General features: G+C 36.8%; 1 protein-coding gene across 1 annotated transcript in view; it reads right to left on the reverse strand.

Annotated features, from left to right (window-relative positions):
• LOC136866044 (acyl-CoA synthetase short-chain family member 3, mitochondrial) overlaps window positions 1-21,071 on the reverse strand; it is a 231,289-nt gene that overhangs the window by 70,437 nt on the left and 139,781 nt on the right. The window contains exons 6-7 of the mRNA XM_067142670.2: window positions 18,240-18,451; window positions 8,012-8,240 (exon numbers count right to left, since the gene is read on the reverse strand). Of these exons, the coding sequence (XP_066998771.2) occupies window positions 8,012-8,240; window positions 18,240-18,451 (441 nt within the window). The remainder of the gene's footprint in view (window positions 1-8,011; window positions 8,241-18,239; window positions 18,452-21,071) is intronic.

Raw genomic sequence — 21,071 nt, forward strand, 5'->3', positions numbered from 1 at the left:
ACATTTACTTACATTAAATTTGCATACTTTGAAATCAAAATATAGTAATCTATTAAAAAAAGTTTTGTATCGCCTGTGAAGTATACAGAACTAGTTCATGATACTTAACATAAAAAATAGCCCTGATGCATGCAAGTATAGTACATCTGCACTAATTCTTGCTCAACAAACCAAAAAGAGAAACATTTCTGTACAAGATCACATCGTTGGTTTCTCAGTTGGAGTTTTTCATATCAATCTCGACAACATTGAAATTGAGTAGCTTGTCCCCTTGCTCAGATACTTGTTTAAATCATGTTGGCACACTGTCTATAATGAAATTCAGCTATTCTTGGCCAAATTTGTTCCATTCATCTCTGGCAATTCTTCATAAGTATTGAATGCTATGTGGTTGACTAGTGTGTTCATTAACAGCTTATTTAAATTTCTCTCAGACATCTTCAACAGGAATCATGTCTGGAGAATAGGAGGGCCACTTCATTCGATTTTTATTAGCATGAAGAAGGAAGACATAAACAATAATTGTGTAATGAACATGCAAGTACATAAAAATTCAGTCTTCTCCAAAATGCTGGTGTATGGTTCCATTAGTGACTGGAGAATGTCGTCCCTTTATTTTGAGCATTTAGTGAGTACTGAGGAGCCTCCGTGGCTCAGATGGCAGCGCGTCGGCCTCTCACCGCTGGGTACCGTGGTTCAAATCCCAGTGACTCCATGTGAGATTTGTACTGGACAAAGAGGAAACGGGACAGGTTTTTCTCCGGTTTTCCCTGTCATATTTCATTCCAGCAACACTCTCCATTATCATTTCATAGCATTTATCACTCATTAATAAATCACCTTGAGAGTGGCAACCCCATTGTAATAACAGCCTATATATGTTTCATTCATTACATCCCTGACCCGGTCAATGACTGGAAAACAGGTTGTAGGTTTTCATTTTCAGTGAGTACTGAACAACTTCAAGAATTATATTGAGGTGCTATAAAATACTACCCCAGAATATTACTGAGCCTCTACCTTGCTGCAGGCTACACAATGGATACAGTGTTTTGAGATGTGTGGTTTTATTATCTGGTTCCCTCTGGGCATGTCTGTGATCACCTGGTTGACACATGCAACATATGATGGTGAACAATTCTGGGGAGTTGATTCAGCTTGATTTTTTGTCCATCTATCACACACTGCATGATGTCAAGATTCAAGAGCTGGACCTCATCACGGCCATCAGGAATACTGTTTGGCATCACGCAACCTGTTCCTAAGTGTTTGATTAGACATGCAATGCCCTGCAGCGACCATGAATGCATGATTAAGTCTTGTAGCATTCAGTTTGCGGTATCTCTGTGCCAAATTTCTGAGATAACCATCATCTTAGAACAAGGGTGGCCTGTGTGGGCTATCATCATAACTAGTTGTCTGAACTTCGCTTTGGTTCACTCACAACCTACTGAATAACTCCCCTTGTCAACAATCCTTCTTGAGAAAAGGGAGGAGGAAGTAGCTTCTGCAGCTATCAGGAAAGAGAGAGCTGACCAGGAGGGGAGGGGATCAAATGAGGTGGGTAGAGCTGAGGCTCTGGTCATGGGCGATTCCATCGTTAGACATGTGGGGAAAGTATGTGGAGGAAAGGGAACCAGGGTAGAGTGTAATCCAGGAATTAGTTTGAGGCGGATGTTGAGGAAAGTAGAAGAGAAGGAATAGGGGAAGGAGAAACTGATAGTGTTCCATGCAGCACGGGTGTAGTTTAAGGAAGCAGAGATTGTTATCAGTGGAATACTGTGTAGGAGGGATACTGACTGGAGGGTGATTGGGGATTTAAATGAGACTATGGAGTGGGTATATGGGAAACTGGGAGTGAAATTTGTAGATCCTAATGGGTGGGTAGGAGATAGGGATCTGCGCTCAGATGGCCTTCACTTAAACCGCAGTGGTATGTATATGTTAGGAAATTTTGTTTGGAATGGTAATAGGGAGGTACATTCAGGGAAATGGGGTGGTCTAGGGAGCAGTGATAAGGGTACAGAGATCTGGAAGTCAAGTAGGGATGACATAAAAATGTTAGTGTTGTACTGTAGAAGTATTGTAAAGAAAGGAATAGAATTAAGTAATTTAATAGATATATACTTACCAGATATTGTAATAGGAGTTGAATCATGGATGAGAAATGATATAATGGATGCAGAAATTTTCTCACAGAACTGGAGTGTGTATCGGGAGGATAGAAATAGTGGGAGGAGGAGTATTCATTCTGGTGAAAGAAGAATTTGTAAGCTACGAAAAAGTTAAAGATGACAACATGAAATTCTACGTGTAAGGCTCATTTCTAAAGATAATAGGCAACTTAATGTCTTTGGAGTGTACAGACGAGGAAAGGGTAGTGCTGATATGGATTCAGAATTATTTGATAAGATAATCAGCTATGTGGGAAACGACATGGAAAGGAATGTGATTGTAGCAGGAGATATGAATTTACCAAATGCCAATTGGGAAGGAAATGCAAGTGACAGAAAGCATGACCAACAAATGGCAAATAAGGTAATATGGGAAGGACAGCTGATTCAGAAAGTGATGGAACCAACTAGAGGGAAAAATATCCTGGACATGGTAAAAAAAAAACATGAGAGAAAGGAAGGTCTTAAAAGTAGGACTATTAGGCTGTACCATATGGCTGATAAAGCAGGCATGAGGCAGTTTCAGAAAAGTAACTATAATCAGTGGAAAATGGTAAATAAGAATGTAAACAGATTGGGATGGGTTTAAAGCAATTGTTGAGGAATATGAAAACATGTTTGTTCCTTTAAAGGTGGTAAGGAATGGGAAAGACCCACCTTATTATAATAGAGAAATAAGGAGACTAAGAAGGAGGTGCAGATTGGAAAGAAACGGAGTTAGAAATAGCTGTGGAAATAAGGAGAAATTGAAGGAACTTACTAGAAAATTGAATCTAGCAAAGAAGGCAGCTAAGGATAACATGATGGCAAGCATAATTGGCAGTCATACAAATTTTAGTGAAAAATGGAACGGTATGTATAGGTACTTTAAGGCAGAACATGTTCCAAGAAGGACATTCCAGGAATAATTAATAGACAAGGCGAGTGTATATATGAGTATCTTCAAAAGGCAGAAGTATTCAGTCAGTAGTATGTAAAGATTGCTGGTTACAAAGATAATGTCCAGATAGAGGAGGTGACTAATGCTAAAGAAATATTAAAATTTACTTATTAAAACCATGACATTTATGATAAGATACAAATGTTGAAAACTAGAAAAGCGGCTGGACTTGATCAGATTTCTGGGGATATACTAAAGACAATAGGTTGGGATATAGTACCATATCTGAAGTACTTACTTGATTATTGTTTGGTTGAACAAGCTATACCAAATAAATGGAGAGTTGTTATAGTAGCCCCTGTGTATAAAGGAAAGGGTGATAGACATAAAGCTGAAAATTACAGGCCAGTAAGTTTGACATGCATTGCATGTACGCTTTGGGAAGGCATTCTTTCTGATTATATTATACATATTTGCAAAATTAATAACTGGTTCCATAGATGGCAGTTCAATTTTAGAAAAGGTTATTCCACTGAAGCTCAACATGTAGGATTCCAGCAAGATATAGCAGATATCTTGGGTTGAGGAGGTCAAATTGACTGTATCGTGATTGACCTGTCTAAAGCATTTCATAGGGTGGATCACGGGAGACTACTGGCAAAAATGAGTGCAATTTGACTAGACAAAAGAGTGACTGAATAGGTTGCTATATTTATAGAAAATAGATCTCAGAGAATTAGAGTAGGCGAAGCTTTATCTCACCCTGTAATAATTAAGAGGAGAATTCCTCAAGACAGTATTATTGGACCTTTATGTTTTCTTATACAGTATATATATAAATGATATGAGTAAAGAAGTGGCATCAGAGGTAAGGCTTTTTGTGGATGATGTTATTCTGAATAGAGCAATAAATAAGTTACAAGATTGCGTGCAACTGCGAAATGACCTCAATAATGTTGTGAGATGGACAGCAGGCAATGACATGATGATAAATGGGGTTATAAGTCAGGTTGTGAATTTCACAAATAAGAAAAGTCCTCTCAGTTTTAATTACTGTGTTGATGGGGTGAAAGTTCCTTTTGGGAATCATTGTAAATATCTAGGTGTTAATACAAGGGAAGATCTTCATTGGGGTAATCACATAAATGGGATTGCAAATAAAGGGTACAGATCTCTACACATGGTTATGAGGGTGTTCAGGGGTTGTAATAAGGATGTAAAGGAGAGGGCTTATAAGTCTCTGGTAAGACCCCAACTAGAGTATGGTTCCAGTGTATGGAACCCTCACCAGGATTACTTGATTCAAGAACGGAAAAAAATCCAGAGAAATACAGCTCGATTTGTTCTGGGTGATTTCCGACAAAAGAGTAGCATTACAAAAATGTTGCAAAGTTTGGGCTGGGAAGACTTGAGAGAAAGAAGACGAGCTGCTCGGCTAAGTGGTATGTAACAGTTACAAATTCTTGTTTTTATATCCACCTTATTCAATACATAAAAATGTTTATTGTCTCTAAAAGGACATTTACTACAATACAAACATTAAAAGAGACATGTTTTGCTTGTTTTGTTGAGCATCGTCAGCCATTTTGTACAATTATCTCAATGGTTGAGTCATTACAATAAACCTTATTTTACAATTATTTGTTCATTAAAATGTTATTATACAATAAAATATCGTTACTACAGTAGAAGTCCAATAGTCCGGCACGTTCGGGATCGGCCCGAAAATGCCAGACTATCGGGCTGTACCTCTTACTACGATATAGGTTAAGGCGTACAGCGAAAACAGCTGTAACACGGCATTTTGCAGTAAAATATTGATCAGCAGAATTATTAGTTTAATAACTTTAGCTCAAAATTAGGGCAGCACCAAATCTTCATTCAACACATTCAGTTTACATACATGTACTCTACAATACTTTAGTGTGACTTAAAAACATTTTGAATATTTTTTTGTTTTCGAGATCGTTGTTGCTTGCCATAAAAGTTATTTCTGATTATATGTAAACCATTAAGTTCAGTGGCATTATAATTAGTATTACACTCAGCAAAAGTGATCAATTTATGTAGGGATTCCGCGGCTTCAGCCCAGCTGATTCTCTCCTTTTCTTCGGTTTCCTCATCTGAGTCACTCTCCTCAAGATTGTGTATAGGTTGAGGGTTTAATACACTTTGGATAATGTCCTCATCGCTTAGCTCCTGCTCGGTAGGTTCATTGTTATCCATTTGAATCCACTCCGCAAGTTCCTTTTCAGATACGTTATCCAAAGGATTGTTGTTGGTTATACTTCTTACAACACCCAAAACTTCAGACACTGATTTGGGATGTTGTTCCTCCTCAACAGTCTGTGGTGTTGAATCAAATGTAGGATCCACAGCACCATTGTAAAATAACTTTTTTACTTGAGCCCAGGACAGTACGACAGCATAGATGGCACCTTGTACATTAAACTGTTTTTGAAATTCAGTTACATCACACTCAGTGTTTAACAGGCTGAAAATGAAAGAACTCCTATAAAAACATTTAAAGTTCTGGATTACCCCTTGATCCACTGACTGAATCAGTGACGTAACATTAGGTGGCAGAAGTGTAGCAAATATATTTCCAGAAACTAACTCAGCCACTAGTGGATGTGCTTTACAGTTGTCCAAAAGAAGGATGGTTTTGCTGTCTTCTGGTAGACCACAGTTTTTGAAGCTTTCTTTGACTTGTGGCACAAAATGATGAAAGAACCACTCTTTGAATTGGGTGGTGGTCTTCCACGCATTTGATTGACCACCATAATGAACAGGCAAGTTGGTAACATTTTTAAATGCCTGAGGTTTTCTAGATTTACCAATTACAAAAAGAGTTATTCGGTGGCTCCAGATGCATTAGCATGTAGCAAAACTGTCAATCTGTCTTTGTTTTTTTTAAACCCTTTAGCCACCTTTTCACCTCCCGCAGCTAGAATAAATGTTGGTAAGCACCGCCATAGTAGGCCTGTTTCATCAGCATTGTAAATCTGATCAGCTGTTAGATTTTTAACTGCGATTATTTCTTCAAACTCGTCTTTGTATTTTTCTGCTGAATATTGGTTTGCTGAAAGTGTCTCTCCAGTTACATCAAGTCTTCGAATTCCACGCTGAAACTTAAAGTTTCTGAGCCAACCATCAGAAAAATTGGATTCACTTTTTGCAACACCTAAGTCGTGTCCAAATTTCTTTGCCTTTTCAATAACCACTGGCCTCATTACCAGCTTCCCTTCAGAGCGTACTGCACTGAACCATTTGTACAATAACCTATCTAATTGTTCCAGTTTTTTTATGTTTGTCTGGAAGGCAAATTTTCAGTTGTTACTGATTGAGAAGCAAATTTCATTAGCTAATTTTTTTTTTTGTGTGTGTTGTAATTAGTTGATGAGCTAATATTAAATTCATTCAACAAAATATTTTTCTCACCTTTCTCCAGGCGTTTGATGATTTCCAGTTTCTGTTTGATGGTCAGAGTTACGCGCTTATCAAAAGATGGATCATTGGAGGTTTGTAGTCTGTTGTATGCGTCATAAAAATGCTGGTTCACTGGTCCTCCTCCTCTCAAGAATGTTCAAAACAACCCTGGACTCAATGGAGTCAGTCAAAACGTCTGTCTCCTATTTGCTGTGTATTGTTCACAGAGATTCTTTACATTTTCTCTATCTGAAATTCTGTATATCTTGTTTGTGAAGGCCAAGCAATATGGCTGAATACAAAAATAAATTAATTAATCGACCTTATGTGGCTAAGTATTTTATAGAACATCAACTACCGGTATTTCTTCAGTAGATACTGTATTAGGAGAGCACTAGTCCAAATAAGAAATTTTCAACTACCCTCCATTCATGAAATTAATCCAATGAAAATTTATTGAGATGAGTGAGGATGTAAATTCTTGTCTATAATATTTATGATCAGTTTATTTTGTTCACCAAACCTGAAATTATGGTTACTAATGTAAGTGTAATGAATGCCAGAACAATCTATGTTTGCACTGTAAAATTAGATGAATCACATATTAACACTGTGCATTAGAATGAACAATATTCCAAGAAGGATTTTATTCTCTTGAAGCATTTGCTAAAATGGTAATGTTCACACAGGTTGTTGCACAACGAACAAACAAGCAAACAAACATATATCCTCTCCACACCATAGATGGCTCATGAAAATCTGAACGGACGTCTAATTAATGATGGAATCCATGTATCTCCAGTCTGTTTAAAGCACTTCTCAGGTTGTTGTTTTTTCCAGTCCAGCTTTGATTAAGCATGGTATCAATTGTGTGGAAGTCCAGGCCAAATTTCTGCCCATTTCCTCTGTCTGGTCCAAAGGTGTTCTTGTTCCTGCCATGTACTGTAGATGGAAGCTGCAGTCTGGTTCTTAGATCTTATACTAGGAATGTCTCTGCATTTAGCTCATAAATTTCACTCTTCATCTCCAAAATTTTAAGGGGTTCTCCAAACAGACTTCTCAAAATTATTCATATCATGCAGTTTAGTTATTACTTCCCAGTGTCCAGATGCAGCTGGATCAAAACAAATATTGTTCTTTTCTACTTCTCTCTTCCCAAATGAATAATGATGATCATCACTTTCATTAATATTTGTGCTTGCATTTCACAATCTAAAATTTGTAAATTATCTTACGTTGCCTACAAATCCTGGATAAAGGGGACCCTTGTGTAGAATATTGATTAATACATATTTTTAGGTGTCCAGCTATTTTAACTTTGTAATTTAATTCTTGTAATTTGTTCTTTGATGGCTGTCTTCATTCTGCACATTCCTTGGAATCAGATTAAAACTAGTCTATAGAATATCAGAATGATATCCTTAGTGTTGTTTTAAGTTACTTTTTATCACTAGCAATATCAAATATAGTGCATGAATGTTGTTACTTTGAAATAATTTACACCCCTTGGCACCTGAGAAGGACTCACCTGAAATACTGGCCAGCATCTGGTGTCCGATCTGGTTTGCCTTCGTACATGACTGATGTCATACCATAGACGAGAGGCCCATAGCAGATGTACGAGTGGCCTACTACCCACCCCATGTCGGATGCGGTCCACCATACGTCATTCTTGTCCATGCCATAAATAGTGTGCATTGTCCAGGCCAATGTAGCAATGTGGCCTCCTGTTGGCCTTAGAACACCCTTGGGCTGATCTGTAAATATATTATTTATTTATTTATTTATTTATTTATTTATTTATTTATTTATTTATTTATTTATTTAATTTATTTATTTATGTATTTATTTATTTATTTATTGTAATAATAAGTTGTAAACAGGGTGTATCTGTTATGATATTACAAATTCCAGGGATGATAGAGGGCGGTACATGGATCAATTTGAGATAAGGAACCATATTCCAGAAACGATCGAGTCAAAAGTTAAGCAAAATTCTACTCATTTAAGTCCGTTTACATGCACAAGTTTCACAAGCTGCTCCACATACAACAAATGTTCAAAATAGCGTCCCCGTGTGCCAATGCAGGCATGGCATCATTGCACAAAGTTCTGTCATACCCGTTTCAATATCCCTGGTGTCGTTTGAACAGCATTGCAGGCAGCGAGAATTCTTGTCAAGAGATCCTTCATCAGTCTTGACAGGTGTCTCATACACAACCCCATGTCATTGGCTTCCGGCACATTAAAGAACATGAAATTCCGAAACCCCAACATCTGTTGAGAACGGATGGATTATTAATAACTTTTTACTCAAACGTTTCTGGACTACGGTTCCTTATCTCAAATTGATCCATTTGCCATTCTCCATTGTCCCTGAAAGTCTGTAGCATCATCACGGATACACACTGTGTATTAGAGAAGATTTACTCTCTTGCTGCCTATCATGAATTCAATATATCAGTAAATATTGTGTTTTCAGATCAAATACTTTATAAACTTGAAGTAATGAGAGGATGTGATAAATATCTCTTTAGAAACATTTCTTTCTCTGTTTAGTTGGTTGGTCACACCTGTTAACACATTTTTACTGCTCTGGTCATCATTGTTGACCATCTGTCTTTTAGGGAGCAAGTGCACAGATTGCCATATACTGTGAAGTATGGAAGTCCATTGTTCTTATTCAGAGATGGTGGTGTTACTGTGAAGGGAAAGAATGCCACAATCCATCCAGAGGCAATAAAGAATTATTACTCGACCATGAGTTCAGTTACGGATGCAACTAGAAGTGGCTGTCCATCCATGTTCTTGACTGAGGAGAATGTGACTTCAATTGAAGTCCAGGAAAATCAACACATATGGCAGCTTGCAAAAGCAGATTCAAAAGGTACCCATATGGAAGGTATTAAAGAAAGAATTTATTTCTGCCCATGAGAACCTCATCAGGTGCAGGAGCTGACACCAGAAGACTCCGACCGCTGAATGGAGTATTTCTTGTATTCTCCCATATTTTAGTCTCATCTTTTCAAGTCTCTTGTATTTAAAAAGATATCTCCCATAAATTTTTCTGGCATTTTAAAAATTATGGCTACAATGAGTTAGCAGAATCTGATGGATTGGCCTCAACTGTTTCAAAATATCCTCTGGAGCGATGAGGCCATATTCCATGAGGGAGTTTTCATTAATATGATACAGTTGTCATTATTGGATGGAACACAATCTTGGTATGATGGAAGAAAAGATGTAGAGTTCTCCAAAAGTCTCCATGATGGCCACAAAATATAATCAAGCCATATCTCCTGCGTTGACCCCATGAACGTGGTATGCTACATGAGATGCGTGAAGATTACATATGGCCCATGGTCTCTGGATGGGAAAACATCAACATTATTTTCATTATTTTCATTTTCTTAAAAATGTTTGTTATATTGAAAAATATTAAATTCTATTCTTCATAAACTATTCCATCCTTCAGGTCAGTATTCTTTTCTTTCTGTGTTTGTCCTGTGTTTCTAATCTTTTACCACCTGTATTCATTTTTATCTTCTCCTATGTTTATCTGGATTTCTTTTTGTACTACATGTCCCCCATCAAGACTGAAGATCCATCAAGATGGCTCCTGAATGTGCATTGATACTAAGGTTGCCAGATCTCCCTTATTTCTTGTATTCTCCCGTATTTTAGCCTTATCTTGTCTCTTGTATTTAAAATGAAATTTCCCATACATTTTTCTGCATTTTTAAAATTATGCCTTAGCTTAATCAAACTTAATATTTTATTGATAATATGTAGAAATTCCATACTTCTAAACCTTTGGACTAAACTTCAGTTTTCGATTATTGTGTTTGCGAGCTTTCAGATTTGATCAGATATCTGTGAGTGACTTTATTTGCTCTTGCATATGGTTATAACACAGGTAATTAATCTAAAACACTATGGGTGGAAAAAGAAGAAAAATGGAGTTTGTGTATTCAACTTAGAGTAGTACTTGTGTTTTGTTATGTGTATTCTGGACTTAAATGCTCACACTGAAAGAGTATTTTTATTAATGAATAAAAACTGGACAGATCCAAGAAATAAGAGTTCTGTTGAACTCATAAAAGCATTATACAGTTTATTGTTTTTTTAACTTCTTGAAATCCAATCCATTTTGTTCAGTCAGTAAGAATATTAAGTTCAAAACATTTAGTGGATATTTTATGATTTACCTGTCCAGTTGAAGTGTGTATCTTGTATTTTAAGTATTCAATAGTTTTCTTGTTCTTAAAATCTCCCTTATTTTCAGCTTTAAGATCTGGTAACCCTGTTGATGCCTGCCCCTGCCTTTCTGACAAAGTTGGAAAAGAGAAACAAGCTCATTGGGACTGAGAAGAATGGATATTGAAGAATTGGGATTAATGAGGAGAGATCTCATTTATTTGAAAATGTGTAGTTTTTGCTTGTCCCTTGTTTTGCTTTCATATTTGACTTTGTCTCTTTTCTCTGTTGCTCTCTATTCCTCAACTATAACATAGCAAATCCCATACTTATGAAAGAAATCTCATTCCAGTAAGGATTTTCTTCTCTTGAATTATTTTCAAAAATGGTAATGTTCACACAGATTGCTGCACAATACACACACTTCATACCGTATGGCAATCTGTGCTCGCTCTGTAACAGACAGATGGTCAATCATCTTTGTTATTGTTGTATGTGCCCACTCTCATGGCAAGCGTCTGTACTTCCAATGAGTGATTATCCTATTATGCGTTCCTCTTCTTGTTTTTATCTTTCTATATGATTTGGTGTTCCATCTCCTCAATTCCACATGAATAAAGGAAATGCATAAAGTTCTCTGAACTTTCTGTCATTTTCTTTTCTTTAGGGCCTTTTGTGTGGGTAAGTCATTTGCATTTATTGTGTTTTATCCTTGATGATGACCTTCACTAAAAGCTGTTTTTCTGTAAACAGTACTTTTACATAAATTATTTATATGTTTTGATGAATTTGTATGGGAATGCATCAAATTAACATAGAATGGTCAAGGTGATGGTACCTTAATAATTGATTATCAAGAGCTTCTGGGTAAGCTTTAATAATATTTTTTACTCTCCTGATTAAATCAAAGCATATACCGTACACCAGATGCTTTGATTGAATGTACGGTACTGGTACTGAGAGGTGAGACTGCAACGTTCTTTCAACAGTTTAGTCACTCTTTAATTAAATGAATTAGGTATATGGCTTAATTTTAACATTTGTTACGTTAATACATATAAAAAGAGAGTTATTTTATAGAGGAAATCTCTCTTTCCAAAGACAAATATTTTGTTAGGGGAGTGTGGCAACATCTTTAACATCTACAATGAGTACATTGTGTGATAAGTTTTTGGTAGCAGGAATAGCAGCATGACAATTGGTGGCAGGAGAATCTGCAGTGCATGACATGGATGACCTTGAGACTATCATGTGGAGATTAGGTGCAAATTATAGAACATATGGCCTGGGAATTAACATTATGAAAACAAAAGTCATGATCATTGACTGCTTAATAATCCTGACATTGTTACAGTTGCTAATTATGAGATAGTTAATTGAATACCTGGGATCTATGATATTCAACACAGCAAACTGTGAGCCTTAAATATGTAGACACATCATGATGGCAAGAAATTTGACAGCAATGTTCGCCTGTATCTATCACAGTCATGGCAAAGCTCACTTTACCTCTAATGCTTGTTTTCCTCATTAGGAACTACACTGCTGAAACAGCTATTTGGAGTGGGAAATGGTCTTGTTCTTGTGGTAAATTATTGTTCGCATATCAGCATTGAAACCTCAAGAAGCATTTTCCACTTCTGTTAATTCTCCAATCTTGCCCATATGCTCTCTTCCATTTCCTACTGTGATATTAGAATCATCCCTTCAAGTCAAAGTTTTGTTTGCTGTTAATCTCCTAAATCAAATCTTAAATCTTCAATCAAATCAAATCCAGTGGCATTATAGGTCTAGTGAGCTTGGTGGTGATGGTGATTGTTGTTTTAAGACCAAGCACAACTTGACAACCATTCTCCCTTGTAAGCTGTTCTCCTACTGACCTAAAATTCTTCCTCTCTTGAGACAAATCTGAGTATTCTATAGCGAGTACAATGGATTCCATGACAGTTAATGTTAGTGGCTCCTTTTCCATACTCCCAAGGGTGAGTGAGCCGCATTCCATACACAAAAGTAATTACGGTTCATAAATTTGTGTCAGACTCGATTTGAATCTGGAACCTCCTAGACTGCAACTTTCAATGCTATCTCTGTGCATGATAAAAGGTCTACTGAACTATCTCAGTATTTATAACCAGCTCATTTCTCTTTATGTGCCTACTCTCTTCATGTGTTTCGTGATCTAACCACGTTTTCTAGCTATTGAATGGTCTTTCTACTGCTCACTTTCTGGCATGGTGTGGAAGCTAACAGGTGCTGCTAAGATATGATTAATTTAGACTGATTATTTTCCCCCATTGTACTACAAGGAACATCCTAGAAGAATTGGTGAGATAAAGGAGAAAGACAATGAAGTCATGGGAACTTAGCAAGGTACGGTAACTCATTTTCATTATAATTCCTTTCAGTATTATTTCTGAGACTGAAATCATGGGCCTTGATTTTTTAATCCTTCAATGTGCTCTTTTAACACACCTTTTCTCTTTTTCTTTGTGGTATGATATATTCCTTCTTAACAATTATCTGACCAGTTTGAAAGTTCTATTTCATTCTAGAGTAAAAATCTGTGGTTGCCTTTTGCCTGGAAAACCTTTTAGTAATTCTTTTCTGTACTGTTCTCTTTGTGGCATACCAGTAATATGTTTGTTCTTAGCAGTTTAACAACCAATTTAAAAATCCTAGTTCATTCCAGGGTAAAGTTGTATGCTTGCCTTTTGTATGGAAAACCATTCCAATCCTTCATGCTTTTCATTTGATTCCATATAACATCGTCATTGTTACCTCAGTTCAGTTCACTGGAGTTCTGATTACTGGTTGCGACTTCAGAGTGTTTGCTTTATTGAATATAAGTGCACCAATAAAATGTATCTGGTTTTTGTATTTAATAACTCACAAAGTTAGTAATATTAGTCTTCTTTTATGTTCAGTTCATTTTTATTCAAATTTGAAATGTCATTTACTATGGCATTAAAATTTAATTTCGTGTGGCTATTTCTAGCCGAGTGCAGCCCTTGTAAGGCAGACCCTCCGATGAGGGTGGGCGGCATCTGCCATTTGTAGGTAACTGCGTGTTATTGTGGTGGAGGATAGTGTATGGCATTAACAACCCCTTAGAGAAAAAATGTTTCATTTTTAAAGGAAATAAAATCAGTTGTTGTGACATATTTTATATACTCCTTTAATTCCATATCAGCAGTGACATGAAAAAAAAAAAGTACTGAGCATAGTGTAGAACTGTTATGAGAATACCATTCATAACCTAAACAAAAGGAATTCTGGAAGACCAACAGGCAGTAAGAAAACAAGAAAATGGTAGTGCTGTATTGTAGTTAATGAGACAGAACCTCGAGAAGTAATATTGAAGATGTGCCCAAAAACTGATAGTGTCTCCAACATCTCTGACATAAATTTTGAGAGTTGAATTCAGGAAGATTTTACACAGTGCATTGGAATAACTTGCTTATAATTCATTGCTAAGATGAAGGGGTTGAAACATGCAACAATTTAAGCCATTTAATGGAGGAGAATGATGAATGGATAAAGGATGTGTGATTTGGGAGCAAAGCTCATTTCCATTTTAATGGATTTGTAAATCACCAGAATTTTTCCACAGTCTCAAAGGTACTGCTCAGCAGCTCTGAGTGCTAGGGGCATGACTGGTCTTCTGTAATTCTCATAAGAGAATGAGATTACAGTGTCTCTCAGAAGGTCCTCAGGTTATTCCTTGTTGAATTTAAATGTGGGAACATCAGTTTAAATGGTTGCTGCTAGACAATGCGATACCACTCACTATGAAAACAGTCATGGCACTGCAATAAGATCACTTTGGGATTGAATAAATTCCATTGGGCTCTTCATTCGCCAGGTATAGTCCCTAGAAAAGTCCTTACCGGGCGAGTTGGCCATGCGGTTAGGGACGTGCGGCTGTGAGCTTGCATCCGGGAGATAGTGGGTTCGAATCCCACTGTCGGCAGCCCGAGAAGATGGTTTCCCATGGTTTCCCATTTTCACACCAGGAAAATGCTGGGGCTGTACCTTAATTAAGGCCATGGCTGCTTCCTTCCAACTCCTATGCCTTTCCTATTCCATCGCCGTCATAAGACCTATCTGTGTCAGTGCGCCGTAAAGCCACTAGCAAAAAAAAAAAGTCCTTGTAGGGCCGGGCAATAGACAATATGTATTGAGAAAAAGATTAACTTGGTCCTTCTGCTGAGGAGCAGTTCTTGCATTCAATTCTAATGCAAATGTGTGAGAGTGACTGAGAATTTTGGGACTTTTTAAAACTGGAGCATTGGTTCTAGAGGTCAGTATGAACATACTGATGTAAACAGATAAATTTTCGTTTGATGTAGAATACAACCTCACCAGGAATACCTAATAAAAGAAATAGATGGTGTGCAGAGGAAAGCAGCCAGATTTGTAACAGGGGATTTCAGGAGAAAAAGTAGTGTGTCAGAAATGTTAGAGAAACTTGGGTGGGAAAATTTAAGTAAGAGAAGGGAGAAAACTAGACTTATAGGATTATATAGAGCCTATAGAAGAGAGGAAGCATGGGGGGAATTCTGTGAGAGGCTTCAGTTGGAAAATAATTACATCGGCAGGGCTGACTACAAGTATAAAATTAGACAAGGTTTTAGCAGATGCGATTAGGGTAAATTTTCTTTCATTGGGAAAGGTGTGAAGGAGTAGAACAGTTTACCAGGGGAAGTGTTTGATCCTTTTCCAAAATCTGTACAGATATTCAAGAAAGGAATAAACAGCAACAGAGAAAAGGAATGAAATGTTAGAGGGTATTTGACCTGTGCAGGTTATTGCAAATAAAGAATTTTTGTGAATAAATTACTGTAATTCCATCCTCTGGTCTGTGGAGATTGGACAGCCAATGTAGGGGACTGCCTATAGGGGTGAAGTACAGTGGGGACTTCGAGGGTTCTGGGACCACTACGGTAACTATGAAGGCCCTTGAGAAAATCTGAAAAATGGTGGCTCTGGTTAGGTCGTTATGCATGTTAGGTAAAAAAAAAAAAAAAAAAAAAAGAAAAAAAAAAGTGAATTTAAATCTTATATCAGTTGTATAGTATTATTTGAAGTGATTCCACATACTATGAGTATGTGGTTTTCCATAGTTTCCCATTTTCACACCAGGAAAATGTTGGGGCTGTACCTTAATTAAGGCCACGGCTGCTTCCTTCCAACTCCTAGGCCTTTCCTATTCCATCGTCGTCATAAGACCTATCTGTGTCGGTGCGATGTAAAACCACTAGCAAAAAAAAAAAAAAAAGTGCAAGTACAGAAGAGATGAGTAGAATTTTGAATTTTGTAAATAATTTAAATTTATTTATAAATTTAAGTTTAATAGAAAAGTTGTTAATATAAATTGTACAAAACTGTATTTTAGGAAAATGTCTTATTTTTCTGTTTACTTTAAAATTTAGTGCTTGAAAATTATGAATTTTTGTGTATCATTTGCCACCAAGGTAGACACCTCATTTTCCACAAAGGTGATTTTATTTTTATTTGGTTTGATCTGTAGTTTCAGAAATGTACCTGGGCCAGTGAATGTTACAAAAATGGAACTCTTAACATGAAAATAATCTAAACAACAGGTCCGATGACTGTGTTCATTATCTTGCTGTAAAGAAGAAGGGCAGGCTACTGGACACCCAGCCAAGCTCTTGCACTACCTCAGTGGTGAAAAATAACTTGGAACTCATAGATGTCGGTACTAAGTGATCGCCCTAGTGATGATGCGCCTACCTAAGCTCCCATGAATGTGATACTTTTGCCCATATTGTTGATGTAGATTTCTTTCCATATGTACGTTACTTTTCATATCACAGACCCATTGTACACTGACTTTGTCTTTAAGGTTTTTAAATTTGTTTAGAATTAGGAAATAAAATGTAAACAGTAAAAATACCTATCATGCAGTACGTATTATACGTCAAAACTTGCAGCCATGATCCCATCTCAGCCCTGACTGAATTATTTGTGTGCCACCACAATAAATATAGGCTAAATAGTTCATACGTTATACTTTTTACAAGCAAGTATATTGTATTGCGCATGCATCTTATTCATTTAGACATAGGGTTACCATATGTTACCATTTTTTGGTTTAAAAAATAGGTGTCCACAGATTTTCTTTTTGAAATCCATGATTTGTCCACATTTTTCATGCTGGAGTATTTATTCATTTTGTTTCTAGCATATGAAGGATGATATTATTTCTGTGTTCTGTGTTACGTTGGTAATTTTGCACAAATGAAGAGTACAGATGTTGACTAAAAACCAATAAAACTGACAATCAAAATTCCAATACCAGTAATCAGTTTTCCATTCAAAGAAATTTGTCGTTTCACACAGGGTCAAGTCAAGAAGAATGGTATGACTACCAAGGAAAGAAATAGACTGACCATTGTTTCTGTGAAAGGATTGATTTAGTGAAATTAAATTTTATAGTTACTAGTATTCCTATTTCGTTTTATTATTTGCTAAACCATGACTATACTATGATTCGGTAGATTTGTACATTGGAAGTTTTAATACATTGTTGCTGTAATCTTGACATTTTTTCAGAAAGAGACTTATTTTCTCTCATAAGAGGGTTTAGTTTTCTGAAATTTATTTGGAGCATCACATCCACAGTCTCACAATAAAAGGGTGGGCTCACCATTTAAATGGAGGATACAATGAAGCGGTGCACTAATTCATTCATATTTCTCCCTTTATAGCTTATTCTGCGGATCAGTGGTAGAGAATTAGCCTCCAGATTGCAAGATCGTGAGTTCAACATTGGCAGAGGTAGTCAGATTTTTGAAGGGTGGAAACAAGTTCATTTGATACTTCATGTCATATGATGTCTGCATATAAAAGATCTCCGGTGACACGTTTGGTAGTGTTTATCCAACAAAATTAAATAAGACTCAGGCATAGATCGTCCAAGAGAGATCCATGTTCCTTTGCCATCTGGTAGAGGTAACTGATGAGCATACAGCCTAGATGGTGTCAAATTAAAAATAATAATAATAATAATAATAATAATAATAATAATAATAATAATAATAATAATAATAATAATAATAATAATAATAATAATAATAATAATAACAACAGCAAAATTACTGTTATTATTATTATGCCTTATTTTGGTGCCACATTGGTTATTGTGGTTTCAACATAACCGCATAGCCTTTTGCAATGCTATTTGAGAATCAAAGCAGCCTTTTGTGTGATGACTAACCTAAATATGAAATGTGTCACCAGAGATCTTTTATATGCTGACATCATACGACAAGGAGTGTCAAATTAACCTTTTCCATCCTTCAAAAATGTGACCACATATCTCGAGTTTGAACCCACAATCGTGGGATTTGGAACCTGACAATCTATCACTGATCCACAGAGGGAGGTAATGTGGGAATGTATATAATCCAATCCTTTTGGTATCATCAACACCAAAGAAACAAAATTACTCTAACAAATCACATCTTATACCAAAACTGATGTAACTTAAAGAGTGTATAATAAAGGTAAGAACAGTATTAGAGTAATACTTTTACCTGTCGTGCCTGAAGTGTAAAGTATGTAAAGAGGATCATTTGCTTCCACTGGAACACAGGGATGGGGGGTTGCATCTGCCAAGGCATCATCCCAGAGAAGATCGTACTCAGGATCCAATTCCGCTGCTTCAACTCTGTATCTCTGGAAGATGATGCAGCGTTGAGGTTTCACTTTTGAAATAGCTATTGCTTCATTCAGGATGTCTTTGTATCTATGAAAAGACAAATATTATTATTCTGTGCCCCTGGTATACATTGACTAGTTTCAAGACTAATTATGCAGTGTTAAATAGAGCACATATTATTCAACACAACTCATGTCATATTTCAACTCATACATGCATACATAAGCTTACCGGACAAAAAAGTAAGTCACCCTAGTGCGCACACACAGATGGATCATTAAGCATGTACAGATGGCACAGCAAATGAGTCCTTGGCTCAACAGCATGCGCACTGCCTCTATGTGAGCATAAGGCAGTAGCGATCAACGAGACACTGATGTTTCAAGCGGACAGTCAACATGGTAGATGTAAGGATGTGACTTAGTGGTAAAAAGGGACAGTCGTGTTTGGCCGTGCCCATAGCCATACGGTGTGTGAAGTTGCTGGATTTGTTGGTGTTTTGCAGCGGACTGTTCAACATGTCTACAAGCAGCGGTGTACTACACGTGGCCACGAAAAACGTCAGAATTGTGGTCGGAAAGAGATCCTGACTGAGATGGACTGGAGACTTGTTTCACGGCTTGTGAATCAAAATCGCTTCCAAACCCAACAGAAATTGCTGCAGTCAATGAATGAAGATCCTTCCCAACCTGTTAGTGAGAGAACACTGGGATGCAAACTCCTTGCAGTGAATATGTGGAGTCTGTCACCTCGCAAGAGGCCATTGCTCACACAGGCACATAAAGCTGCACGCCTTCAGTAGGCTAGAAATCAACGAACGTGGACAGTAGCTGGCTGGCGGAATGAAATGTGGTCTGACGAATCATGTTTTTAGCCTGTATTCTAATGATGCATGTTGTCGAGTACATCGAATTTCATCCTGGATGTGTGCAAGGTCAGGTTCAAGCTGGAGGTGGGTCTGTAATGTTTTGGGGGTGTTTTTCATATCATGGATTGGATCTGCTCACTGAGATAACCACTAACATCAACCAGCATGTTTATTGAAACATTCTGGATGATCAGGTATTGCCTTTCAGTCAACATCTGCATGATGAGTATGCTACTGATACCCCAATTTTTCAAGATGACAACAGCAAAGTTCATCAGGCTGGAAGAATATGTGACTGGTTTTATGAACACTCCCCCACCCTATTACATCTCGATTGGCCTACAAAATCACCTGACTTGAACCCCATTTAAAATCTATGGAACATGCTGGAATAGCAGGTAAAACACCGATATCAGCATCAAATCTTTAGCGGGTGGCTTAACCTAGATGCAACATACATGCACAACCTTGTGGACTCACTTCCTAATCAAATCCAGGTGGTTATTAAGTCCAGAGGTGGAGTTACACGGTATTATATCTTGCTTGTAATTATTTCTCCAGAGGTGATTAATGTTTTGTCCTACATACATACATAACAGAGGGGTGGGATGGAAGTAACTGAGTAAAAGTAATCAAATTACTTGTAACCAATTTTTTCATGTAATTGTTCCTTTTTACATATTTTCTCATAATTTACCTCTTGAAATTGTAATTGTTACTTTCTAGTAATCAATATACATCGCATGGCATCAGGAACATGGAGAAAAGTGATAAAAAAAACTTTTCAGTTGTACTACAGCAGACCCAGTAGCTTTGCCAGTGCTGGATGAGGTACTTGCTACCTTTTCAGTACCTCCAAAGACAGTACGATATCCATCTCTGGGGATGTTCTTAAAATTAAAATTAAATTAAAATTAACCACAGGTATCCCTTCAACCCCCCCCCCCCCCTCCCTTCCCCTGTAGAGAATCTTTTCAGCAAATGCAAATATGTACTTCCCCTAAGAGGACAAAGCTTAGTGATATGAGAATTTTAAGAACCAGTTGTTTTGTAAAGCAATTGAAAACATATTTCAATGTTAAAATTCAATAACTATAAAATTATGGGAAAAAGTCATTGAAAGTTTCAAGGTATCATATTTAGTCTCCTTTGAAACTTTGATATTATTCCAGCTCCATGCAGAAAAAAAATTCAGTGCTTTCCTGAAGATTGGAGTTCAGTGAAGTAATAATTGTAATTTCAATGATTACTTGTTGTAAATGTAATTTGTAATTGTAATTGAGTAAAACATTTCTCAGGTTACTGTAATTCACACCAATTACTTTTCATACTTTTTTCACACATTGCAGCTTCTCTAAAGAGAGCCCTAACATGATGCGCTGGAGTAATATGTAGTTTTAGCTTACAATAATTGATGGTACTGAAGGTTTTATCTTACCTGTAATTTACAGTATCTATTGAAAATGTTCACCATTCATATCCAAGCATAAGTCATATCGGTGAAGGTCTAGAAAACTTGCTGAGGTTCATCTTGGCTTATACTGCGTATTACACTTGCAATCTCTTGTTCGAGAGTCTGAAGAACAGGAGGATTTTTCCTGTACACATTCTGTTTGAGAGTACCCCAAGGATAATAATCACAAGCAGTTAAGTACATAACAGAACACTCAGAAATGTCATATTCTTGCACAAGCAGTCAATTCAGATTTTACAAACTCATTTCCATTCTGACTCAAATGTCTTGAAGCTTCTCGTCAGTCAGAGCTCGTTTTGGTCATAGCTTTTTTAAAAATCAGAAACAGACTCTGTTTGTCACCACTTCATAAACAAACCCTTCTT

Source organism: Anabrus simplex, chromosome 3 (genome assembly GCF_040414725.1).
Source record: "Anabrus simplex isolate iqAnaSimp1 chromosome 3, ASM4041472v1, whole genome shotgun sequence".
Lineage (NCBI taxonomy): Eukaryota > Metazoa > Arthropoda > Insecta > Orthoptera > Tettigoniidae > Anabrus > Anabrus simplex.